Genomic DNA, 12691 nt, shown 5'->3' with positions numbered 1-12691 from the left:
AGAGCAGCCGTCACAAAGAACAATTTACAGTGAATCAGAACATCAGAGTAATGATACCGAAGCGGCTGTCAGACCCTTTTATAAGCCGCATGATAGAAAGTGCCATCCGTTTAACTGTGAAGAGTTTGATGATGCATTTTAAGTAGGAGCAGACTTTCGGGGGATACAGCCCATTGAAATGATATTCTTACTAAGATTGATAGAATCAATTTTCTATTTGCGTAAAATAAAATAAACAGAATGGCCTCCAGACATATCAATATTGAGACAAATTAGCCAAGCTCTGCCTTGCATCTCACTGCAGCTCATTATGGGAGGGGAAACATATTTGCTAAATAGTTTCCCCAAATATGAAGCACTTTGTTTTCATCTTCATTATTACTAGGCAGGAGACCGTTGTCAGCCTTGGTGGTTAAGTTAATATTTTGGGTTCCAGTTCTACTGTTCCATTAGCAGTTGTTTTAGTATGGTTAACCCTCTGGGGTCGACCACAGTGGGAACGCCGCAAACTCTTTATTTTTCAATCACTCCGCAAAGAGACTCTGATTACTCTGCTGATTTTGGACATAATACAGATATGATTTATACATCATTTAAAACGTTAAAGTGTGTAGTTTTTTTCTGTCCACTCCCAATAAAAACAGAATGTTGTGCTTCTTGCAAAATTAGGAAAATAAACATGATGTGCGTTCGATTTTCTCTCAGAAACACGTCAGAAAAATGTACTGTCACTTAACAAATACTTGTCATACAAGCAAAAGATAAATGTCTACATAATGCTTAGAATGTCTACTTTTAAATGATCTAAGTGAAATTGAAAAAAATATTCTCATTCGATGTAAACTGTATGGAAAGGAGGAGAGGTACCGTCTTTCTCCTGTTAGCTCATTATCTTAAATCATAGATATATACACTAGGGTGCGGTTTCCTGGACAAGGATTAGACTAGTCCTAGACTAAAATAAATGTAAGAGCTGTCCAAATTGAAAACAACTTGCACTGACATATCTTAAAATACATCAGTGCCCTTTGTTTTACCTCAAAATGCACACAAGTCAGAGGCGCGGGAAGATATTTTCGGTAGGGGGTGCTGGGGTGCGGATGCGGCAGTGGGGGGGTGTATAGAGTTATAGAATTCTAAAGTTTTTCACAAGCTTTTTATTCTGCAGACCACTTTTCTTTTAAAAACTCACTCGCACCTCCCATCCATAATGTACAGCTGAGCTGACGGTGCATACAAACTATATAGCCTATTGCAACATAGTAGAGTTTAGATTCTCTGCAACCAGGGTCGTTATTTTCTGCTACTATTCTCTGGCCGGGCCGGACCGTTGATTAAGCATATTTTTTTATCATTACTTTATTATCCTCATTGGGTGGGGAAAAAACTATGCCATATAATCAGAAATATTATATATATACTATATTTAGGCCAAAGTAACAAATGTGTCCAAAAAGTTACACAAATTACAAAATGAGTCTCCTCTGGCACCCATCTAGCACCGGGTCTGCTGTTCTGTATGATGTAGCTAAAGTGCAACACGGAGTTTGAAGATGTAAAGAAAAAAAGAAAAACAGGAGAATTAACTTTGAGCAAGTTTGGAGGAAAGTCGGAGGTATGGAACCAGTTATACATTCTCACTCGTGCCAGTAGCCTACGCCGGCTTTGTTTTCCTTTGCTTTTTTAAGTTTTTAATATTTATAATTTCTAACATGGAAACTTTATTGACATCACTCGAGTTAAGGCGATTAGTGGACCTTTCAATTCACGGGTTTCATTTAATCAGAGGTGGGTAGAGTACCCAAAATCTGTACTCAAGTAAAAGTACAAGTACTTATACAAAAATGTACTGAAGTAAAAGTAAAAGTATCAATCTAATTATTTACTTGAGTAAGAGTAAAAAAGTATTAGATGAAAATACTACTCAAGTAGTTAGTTACTCGTTACTTCCGATCACAAAAGCACTGAATTTCAGACTACTTGGAGGGTTTTCACAAACCTCTCCTTAAAAGTCTCATTGTTCTGCTTATATACAAGTAAAGCAGCCTATCTCAGTCCTGCAATGGGTACACATTATCACATAACGTGTCATTTGAGAAAAAATCTCAAACACACAGATATTTTCTGTCGGTTAACTCTGTATTTAATTTCATGTTCACAACACAAACTTGTCAGCATCTGCCTTTAAACATGCAAACAGTAAACAAAAAAGAACGTGTGTGTCTGTTTGTTATCATGTTTTTATATGAATAGGTTATTTTCATTGCCATTAAAGTGCAATTACTGAACATTAACACGAGCTTAATAAAAATTATCATTTTAGAATTTCATATGGAACTTATCTGTTTGTGCAAATCAACTCTACATTTAGTATAATATATAATACATGTTTCTTTAAAATCAAACTTTATTCTTTTATTTGTATTCATTCATTCTTTAGGAAGGATTTAAATAAAATACAATCCCGTTTTTATTTGAATGTATTTTCTACACATTAGTGAGGTGTCCGGATTTGTGTATAAATGCAAGACGTCCTTACATTTTGCTGTTCAGTTTGTTTAGTTGTGGGGAAATTATACGGAAATGTGCAGATGAACGTGCTGTTTGTATGGTTTAACTTACACTAGGGTTTGTCATCGCTTGCACAAGAGTGCATATGGCAAAAAAACTCGGACAGTGTGTGAAATGACCATTAATAGTGTTCAAATAGACAATACTGACACTTACTTCAGGTTGGATCTTGAATTCCTGTAAGCTGAGATGTCAGCTCGTTCATTGAACAAAGCATGCATCGCATCATGAAACTATTCTTTTTGACCTCTTGGAGTGACAACATAGACCGAACTTGAAGCCGCCGTGCATGATCTGCCTCCGATATCTCGCACAACGCACACGCGCCCTCATCTGCTTCTCCTATCATCTACGCGCGGTTGCGCGCGGTTGCGCGCGCTAAAGGTTGACCGCGCGGTCGCGCGCGCTAAAGGGTGACGCAGCCTGTCTCGCGAAACTTTCAAACACGCCCTATAAACTTTAAAAAATATATATTCATTAATTATTACCATTTGAAAGTAGCGCAGTAACCCCGCCGAATGTAGCGGAGTAAAAGTACAGTTTTTTCACTAGAAATGTACTTGAGTAAGAGTAAAAAGTACCTATCCTTAAATTTACTCTAAAAGTACTAGTTACACAAAAAATGTACTCAAGTACATGTAACGAAGTAAATGTAATTCGTTACTACCCACCTCTGCATTTAATTCTATTTTTTAAACGTAAATGTAATATTTTTTTCTTAAGTTTTGTTTCAGTTTGCAATGCCTCCTGCGCAGCGGTGTAAAAATAAGATATTTTTCGACTTTAAAATTCAAACATCATATCCTAAATTGTCGGAATATATTCCATATGTATTAATTTGGATTTATAGATGTTTAACATTAAAATCGATGCATGGGAATAATTTACATTAATTTTTGAAATGCCCACCACTCTTAAATGCGCAGGATCCTTATTGTACATCGAGGCTTTACAATTTAGTTCCTTTCATGTCGTTTTAATAATTTAATTCAATCTTTTTTACTTTAAATGCTTAATTTAAATGTTCTGTTACATTTACATGTGCGTTAAATAGATTTTGAAAAGATTACCTTTTTCTGATTTGCAGGATAAGGAGTTATTTGGAGAAATAACGCTAGTCCTCTGGACTTTTGGGCTGTGTGATTGGAAAAAAATCAAAAATTCTCTTCTGAGACATTGCGAAGCTGATAGGCTACAGATAGCCTAGTAATTCGTTCTATGTGGCTGTGAGTGTGCGTGCTTGTGTATTGTGTGTATGCTTATACGTAGCCTACGCAGCTTATCGGCTGAATCGCAATCACGTCGTCAAAACAAATCTGATTGGCTAATACACACTGAAATAAATTAAATCATTTTAAAATTACTAAATTTATAATTCTCTCTTCATCACACAGCCCAAACATGACATACAAAATGTCTTGGAACAGTAACAAACAACAATCAGAGATATTTATAAGCTATCATTTTATTGTCATTGCAGTTTTAAATCTTTGCACCTGCAGCACCCCCACTTCCCGCGCCCATGACACAAGTAATGTTTTTAGTGAGGCATGTTATATTTCCTAATTAAACAAAGGTCTAGTCCTGGCTTAAGCTAATCCCTGTCCAGGAAACCACCCCTAGATGTCGCCCGGGGGTTCTAAGCATGCGTCAAAACCGCCGTCATCTTAGAACAGGGGTCTTGTCATTGGAAGTAGCTAGGTAAAGCTGCCATCTCTGCCTGTACTTCGAATTCATGGACGATGCCGGACTTTTGTGCTGCGTATGAATGTTATGGCTACTAGACCTATACATTATAGTTAGAAAAAGTAGATTTTCATAATATCAAAACTAATTTTTTCTGGACTTAATGCTAAATACATGTCTGACTGTTGAAACGAACCAAAAGAAAACCAAGAAAATCGCATTCATGACGATTTATGGTGATTTATATTTCCGTTACACCATTGCCTACAATGACGCTGATGTGGGGCTTCCCTGTTTCAAGATGGCGGCTCTGTTTGACACATTCGGTCCAATGAACTGCCGTAGCCAAAGCGACATCTAGTATACATATCTATGATCTTAAATGAGCTGAGATCACCACGCCCCACTCCATTGAAGTGAACGAGCCGAGACATCAATATGCATTAGCACATCTAAATCCTTATTTACTCGCGTATGTCCCTTGTTGTGTTTCTACTATAATGAATACAAAACCACAAATAAAAGTTTTTAGCTTTTTACAGCACAAAAGTAAAACTCTTGCTGGCCAACCAAACACTTACCCCGTGTTCATTTACCAGAGTTCAATAACACTACACTACATACCTTACTAGTTTCCATGATTATAGGGCTGGGCAAAAAATATATATTTTTCAATTAATCATTCTTTTACGTGGTCTATTCAAAATGGATTCTTAAAGCCCACAAATAATTTTTTTCCATATTTATTTCCGCAAACATTGAACATAAGATTAACGTTAATCTAATTAATAGTCTTCTCCACTAGATGTCACCCTCTTAGCAGGGCCGTTTGAGACAAAGCTGGCGACTGACGTATTCCTGTTTGAGGAGTTTAGTTAAAAACTCTAATATTGACGTCATTCAGTCGGGGAAGTAGAGGGCAAACCGGCCATTCGCTGTAGGCTTTGAAAGGGACTTCTGTTAAAGCAACACTATGTAGTTTCCATGTAAAAATGACTTACAGCTCCCCCATGTGGTTGAAAAGCGCAACAGTGCCTGGTATCAGACACTCTTCTCCAGGCAGGGGGAGGGGTGGGGCTGTGTACTCTACCCTCCACCGCCACTTTCAGAGTGTGCTTGTAGCAGCTAGGAGGCTGCTCAGGTTGCAGCAACAGTACAGTTCGTCCAGTTAAAAGTTGTTCTATCACTGAAATAATTTTAGAGACATTATTTAAAGGTTAAAAAAAAAACTACATAGTGTTGCTTTAAAGAAAATATATCGCCTGGCAGTGAACTTTATCATTTTGCAGGTATTATTATGCTATAACAGCAACATTACATACTAACTAAAGTTTGAAAATAGGGATCAGGAAGAACTTGCCCTTTAATACTGCAAACCAATGATTATCTTTAATTAAATGCATTTTTATTTACATTGAATCATTTAGAGGATGCTTGTATCCAAAGTGATTAACAATACCACCAATTTATCATATGAATTTGAACTTAAAGCTCACATAACACACTGTTTTTGCCAATCTAATGTTAATCTTGGTTACCTAATAGAGTAGTTTTTCATCCTTCATATGTCCAAAGAGTCTTTCGTGTTGTCAGATTATTAAAAGACAAAACGTCCATTCTGATTTTTGCTGGAAGAACGTCTGGCTCCAAAATGGAGTCAATTCCTATAGACCTCCATGTTAAAATGCCAAACTTTACAGTAGAAAAAAATACAGCCTAGTACAAAAATGGTTTTGGGTCTGTATAGATAACTGTGAGAGGGTGAATTTTTTTTGTAACTCGTCCATTTAAATTATATTAGGGCTTAAAGTTCTACATAATTAAGGGCGTGACCACCTGAGTGACGGTTGAACATCCACTGTGGTCACTAGAGTCGAGCTAGGGGACATGGTTTCAGCAACCAGCCACCTCAGCTTCACCCACGTCCCGCCTCTTTACCCATTTTCGGTTATCCGCGAGTAATGCACTGTGACACATGGCCAAGATGGTGATGGCAGGCAACGCCTATTTTAAGCATCAAAAATGCTCTTCACAAACCAATGAGTCACAGTCACTACTACATCCATATTTTTTATAGTCTATGGTTGTTACGGATACCATGTTTTAACCAAACTTTACGAAACTTGTTTGAAAAAGGAGGCTTGAATTTGTCTCAGAAATACTTTGTCACAAGCTCAACTGCTTTTTTGTTACTTTGCTTATGGTAAGCATGAGGGTTACAACTCTGTTGATTATTCAGAATCCATGAAATAGAATTAACCCCCCCCAAGCAACAAATCATTAAGTCTTAGTAGTTTTAAAGGGATGGTAGACTGAAAATGAAGATTCTGTCATCGTTTACTTAAGTTGTTCCAAATCTGTATACATTTCTTTGAAAAATGTTAATAACCAAACAAATCTGGGGCATCAATGACTTCCATAGTATTATTTTTTTCCTATTATAAAAGCCAATGATGTGCCAGATCATTTCTAACATTAACATTCATTTCTTACTAACATTTTATTTCATTGCTTAAAAACTTTTAGTATATTTTGTTTGTTTGGTATAATACAATGTTTTCACATCTCATCTTAAAATGCAGTGATTTTGTACAAAACATGACGATTTGAAAAGCGCTATGTCTCTGATTGAGCAGCTTATTTGTATGTTGTGATTGGTCCGAATACCTCTGACGTCAGTCGAAAATATAACGCTCATTACCATGTTTGAAAGATTCGCTCAGGAGTTAACTTATAGGCTATGAGTTGAAAGTGGAGGAATAAATAATGTCGGTCTTTCATCTTTTACATCAACAAGCCCAGGAAGTAAACTGTTGCCTACAATCCGTGTCTTTGTTGTTGTCCTAGAAAAGAGAGCACATGGTTAAAATTTTCCAATACACACCTACACACCAAAGTAAATTCGTAAATCGGATAATTAGTTCTATTTAAAATATCTTTGTATTCAGCAGAATAAAGAAATGTATACAGTTTTGGAACAACATGAGGGTGAGTGAATCATTACAGATTTTTTATTTTTGGGTGAATAACCCAGTAACAGCCCTCTGTTCATTTCTAGTTGAATGAATGGGCGACGTGATGAAAATAATGACTTGTGGTTCAGTAAGTAACTTAAGGACCATAGCTGTGTTAAATAAACCATTCACTGAATGAGTGAGTCATTAAACTGAATCATACTGAGAACCCATGAGTTTGGGACCGATTTGTCAGTCTTGCTGAAAAAGAATTGGCCATTAGAGTCATTTATTTGCACAACTCTGGTTATGTTTGTTGTTGCATGCAACCAGCGGGGACATCACAAAAAAGGTGGGTTGTTTATTTATTCTGTTTATTTTTTATATTGTAGCACCTCATCTTTATCTCTTATATCATTCAATTTAAACTCATAACTTACTAGTTTGTTTGCCATGTTGTTGTAAATTCAGTAGCGGCACTTATATCACACTTTTATCTAAAGCACCTGACTTGTAAGTTATACAAGCATTTTCTGGGAATCAAACCCATGACACTGCTCTATCAGTTGAGTAACTCTTAGTGCATTGGTTTCACTGTAACAGCAGAAAAATTTAAATATTAAAGAGAGGTGTTCGCAAAACTCAACATCACAAAAATCATTCTGCTTCAGTATATTTTTTAAACGGTGCTGTTTTTGAATAAGAACCCCTAAAATTTGCTCAAACCACCTTCTCAAATTTCTCACAAACAAAGCTTGTATCAACTGCTCTGTTCCCGCTGGTCTTAACGCATGTCTTCACTTGGCTTAGCAGCTCTGCTTTCGAGCGATATGTGAAATTCATGAAGGCAGTGTATAGTCTGAGATGTAGAGTTCATTCAAGGCCAAGACAAAGTAAAGCCTCATGTTATTCTATCAGCGCTCAGCAATACGTGACTCATATCTTATATGTTATATGTCACTGTTTATCTGATAAACTACTGAACTCTATCAGAATGCCGCCAGCATCTGAATCATTTGTGTTACGCAGACATCGGAAGTCGATGTCCACGCACCATAGCAGACAGGTCAATTATTTGATGCTGATGATATAATTATAATGTTGTTTTGATGACATAATCCAGTTATATCTTTTGAATGTCTGCTGCAATTTTTGTTTCCATGGTAATAGCAGCGTCACTGATTGGTGGAGCTCTCTTCATGATTATGGGTATTGTAGTTTATTTTAAGACTTGGATGGATTTTTTGGAAGTGTAAAGCACGCTTGTGTCTTCTCTCATAGCTCATGTTTAACAATCTGGTTGTCGTGTTGTTATGACGGTCTAGTTTGCTGTTCAGTTCACAAATTTCAAATAATCTGTACAATTTCCATTTATATTAAGAATGTGTGATCCATCAGGTCAAAAGTATTCAAGATGCCATTCGTGACAAAAAGAAGAGATTTAACTTCATGGGTGAGGATGTTAACCTGGTCCCTTCAGTAGGCATCTTTATTACAATGAACCCTGGATACGCCGGCAGGACTGAGCTACCAGAAAACCTCAAGGCTCTCTTTAGGTAAGCTCAGGATTTGCATATCATTAAGAGATGTTTGGTGTTGGGGAAATGTAGCTCTTTTAGATATCAGAATTCACATCCTGTTTGTAAGAAGATATCATGCCACCTGAACTTTCATATTAAAGTTTTAAAACTATTGTAAAATATTACTTTTTATATATCAGACAGTAAAGTTTTTATATTAAATTGCTGTTTCTTATGTAGAGTAGGCATCCTTAGCAAATTTTCATATAAGCAATGATAGTTTTATTTTTTTAAATTGTTAAAATTTGTCTATGGATAATGCATGCTTAATGCCAGTCAATGTTGTGTATCTATGATTGAACATTCTGCTCTGCAGGCCTTGTGCGATGGTCGTGCCGGACTTTGAGCTGATCTGTGAGATTATGTTGGTGGCTGAGGGTTTTATCCAGGCTCGACTTTTGGCCAGAAAATTCATCACGCTGTATCAGCTATGCAAAGAACTGCTCTCCAAACAGGTTCACACTATTATATTAACTTAACTGTTAGAACAACACATGGGTCATGACATTTATTTAAACAATGTTGAGACTTAACTTCAGTACTGGAAGCACCATTCACACCACATCTATCGGTTTACAGACCAATTATAGCAATGACGTGGGGGTACTGCCTCCCAATTATATATTGTGCCAGCGACCACCACTTCATTCTCAGCATATCTCCTTTCCATACAACTGCATGAAAGAAGGTTTTGTGAGATACGTTCATAACTTAGTTTTCTTTCAAACATTTTCTTGGAATCTCAGTATTGGATATAAACTCTTGTATTGCAGATATGCTTTCTAAAGCAGACATGTCAACCAACAGCGATGCATGTAATATAAACACAAGAATAAAACCTCTCAAATATGGTTTATAAAAAACATGAGATAATTGCATTTTTAGTAAAAGACTTTTGTTAGAGATTAGATTCAGAACAATGATCAAAACATAGAGTTTTTGCTTTTTTTGGATCAGTGGATGCTTTAGTGTTTTATAAGTGGATAATAGTGGAAATAAGGATTGCTATGACGTTAAAAAGTGGACAAAAGTCTGCAAGCATGTGAATCAAGCGCGCATGCAAATTACAGCAGCACGAGCACAGTGACAAAGCTTGCACGTAAAATAGAAACCTGCAGAAATCGCAAATCCCACAGTCGAACACAAAAACCAAGACTGTGCGCGTAAATCAACACTTGCGAGGGGAATAACAAACCCCTCGAGTACAAGTAGTTTGCTCACGCGCAGCCGATCTGCTCGCGCGAGCTGCGATTCTACACGCGCGAGAATATCATTCTACACGCGCGCAAATCAGTTTATCACTCAGGGCGCGGGGCACCACGACTTTGTGACATCAAATGCCATTGGCCTCTGCTACTACTGTTGTGATTGGCTGTTGCTGTTGCTGCCGCCTCAAGTGTTTAAAAGTATATGCTTATGCTTAAAACGTATTGAGATAATATTTCTTTCCAAACAGCTTTATAAGTATAATACATGTTTTATAATCATAATCTAGTCAATTTAATAGTCAGGCTTGGATTCACATTAGTTGTTCAAACGTAAAACGAGAGGATAAGGAAGAACGGCTGAGCACCACTAGACTAACAGTCCATAATAATTGATTGAACAATAATAATTGAACAGGATTACTAATTAATTACTTTGATTAAGGGAGGTTAAAATTGTTAACATAAGACTTGTTACTTGTTACAAATTACAATTATTTGAATGCAATATAATGAATGCAATATAATCTTAAAATAGACAAATTAGGATTTTTTTTACATCATGTTCAAAAATAATAATTATAAAACGGGCAGTTTTGGTCGTTCATTCTGAATATGAAAGAGTGGTTGAAAATATATATATCGTCAATTACAAGAAAATGCTTCCCTGATTTGATCAGTGCAGTTAATAATTTAAGTAGTTGCAGAAATTAGTATTTTCTACAATTTTAAAAACTTGCGTCTCATTACAGCTTTTACTACAAAGAAAAAATACAAAGTAATTTTGCCTCCAAATTGTAGTGATTAACCAATATGAACAATATATTAAACATGATTATAAATATGAAAATATAATGAAAATGATTAAAGACTGTGGTGTTTATTTTCATAAATTCACATTCCTCTAATTTATACATAAACATTTATTTCGTGCAACTGTTGAAGTGTGGATCAAATATGTTTGGAAGCATGCTTAAATTTACCTGCCAGCGTTTTTAAAAGAGTTGCCACCCAGCTTTAGTTTAATGCCTTCCAGAAAATTTTTCTTCTTTAAATATATAAACATCAAATATATGAAATGAAAGAACAGACCCTCTGCTTTCAAACAAACAAAAAATATGTTTCATCCTGAATGCATCAGTGTTTAAGTTGGGTAAGCATTTTCTTTAATTGACGATATATATTTTTCAACCAGTCTGTCAGATTCAGAATGAACGACCAGAACTGCCCGTTTTATAATTATTATTTTTGAACATGATGTAAAAACTCCTAATTTGTCTGTTTTAAGATTATATTGCATTCATTACATTATATTCAAATAATTGAAATGACCAACATTATTATTAACAGGAAAATATTCAGTATTAGGTCAATTCCAGCAGTCTTATGTTAACAATTTTAACCTCCCTTAATCAAAGTAATTAATTAGTAATCCTGTTCAATTATTATTGTTCAATCAATTATTATGGACTGTTTTAGTCTAGTGGTGCTCAGCCATTCTTCCTTATGCTCTCGTTTTACGTTTGAACAACTAATGTGAATCCTCAAGCCTGACTATTAAATTGACTAGATTATGATTATAAAACATGTATTATACTTATAAAGCTGTTTGGAAAGAAATATTATCTCATTACGTTTTAAGCATAAGCATATACTGTAAAAAAGATTTTAAACACTTGAGGCGGCAGCAACAGCCAATCACAACAGTAGTAGCAGGGGCCAATGGTATTTGATGTCACAAAGTCGTGGTGCCCCGCGCCCTGAGTGATACACTACAACTGACTTGCGCGTGTGTAGAATCGCAGCTCGCGCGAGCAGATCGGCTGCGCGTGAGCAAACTATTTGTACTCGAGGGGTTTGTTATTCCCCTCGCAAGTGTTGATTTACGCGCACAGTTTTGGTTTTTGTGTTCGACTGTGGGATTTGCGATTTCTGCAGGTTTCTATTTTACGTGCAAGCTTTGTCACTGTGCTCGTGCTTGCTGTAATTTGCATGCGCGCTTGATTCACATGCTTGCAGACTTTTGTCCACTTTTTAGCGTCATAATTGCCATGTAATCTCGTCATTGAAAGGAAGCCTTTTCTCTTAATTGACGGGATAACTTGTCAATGGCGGGGAAAGAGTTAAAACGGGCCCATGAGGTTGCCATGCTTCTGGTGGAGTGAGCGCTACAGTGTGTGTTAAATGCCTGTGAATCCACTGATTCGCTTTCCTTAGGCATGAACGCTGGATTAGTTTTGAAACTTACTCTAGAGTAATTCATAGAGAATAGCATACAGGAGTTATGAACCAACAAAGCATGAAGTTTACTAACTTGCTTCAGGGTAGAAAGAGCCAATAATAAAGCGGCATTAAGCAAATAGAGCTTTAAATCAATAATTTCTATGGGCTGCAAAGGAGGCTTTAAGGACCACAGACAGACCAGCAGCTTTGAAACGCTGTTCAAATGCTCTGCATCTTTCATAACCTGCATACAAGCGGGAGTAGCTCTATAGTATTTCTGTTTTCTCTGAAAAGTAGATCTACCCTCGTATTCATTATTTCCAGAGCATGCTTTTTCCATAATAAATGAGAATTTCTTAGCCAAACTGTGAAGCTTAGGGGAGCATGTCCCCCCTGGTGATTTATGCATGATACCGCTGTTGTCTAAACTGAAAAAACATTGTGGGTTTTTTTAGGAACCACAAAAAATATT

The 12691-nt window shown here is 36.4% G+C and overlaps 1 protein-coding gene across 1 annotated transcript in view; it reads left to right on the top strand.

Annotated features, from left to right (window-relative positions):
- Window positions 1-8656: 8656 nt before the first annotated feature.
- LOC135739425 (dynein axonemal heavy chain 9-like) overlaps window positions 8657-12691 on the top strand; it is a 116289-nt gene continuing 112254 nt past the window's right edge. The window contains exons 1-2 of the mRNA XM_073815872.1: window positions 8657-8767; window positions 9108-9246. Coding sequence (XP_073671973.1) covers window positions 8661-8767; window positions 9108-9246 — 246 coding nt within the window. The 5' untranslated portion in view covers window positions 8657-8660. The remainder of the gene's footprint in view (window positions 8768-9107; window positions 9247-12691) is intronic.

Source organism: Paramisgurnus dabryanus, chromosome 1 (genome assembly GCF_030506205.2).
Source record: "Paramisgurnus dabryanus chromosome 1, PD_genome_1.1, whole genome shotgun sequence".
In the NCBI taxonomy this organism is placed as follows: domain Eukaryota; kingdom Metazoa; phylum Chordata; class Actinopteri; order Cypriniformes; family Cobitidae; genus Paramisgurnus; species Paramisgurnus dabryanus.
The sequence above is the reverse complement of the archived record's forward strand: the minus strand, read 5'-3'. Positions and strand labels throughout refer to the sequence as shown.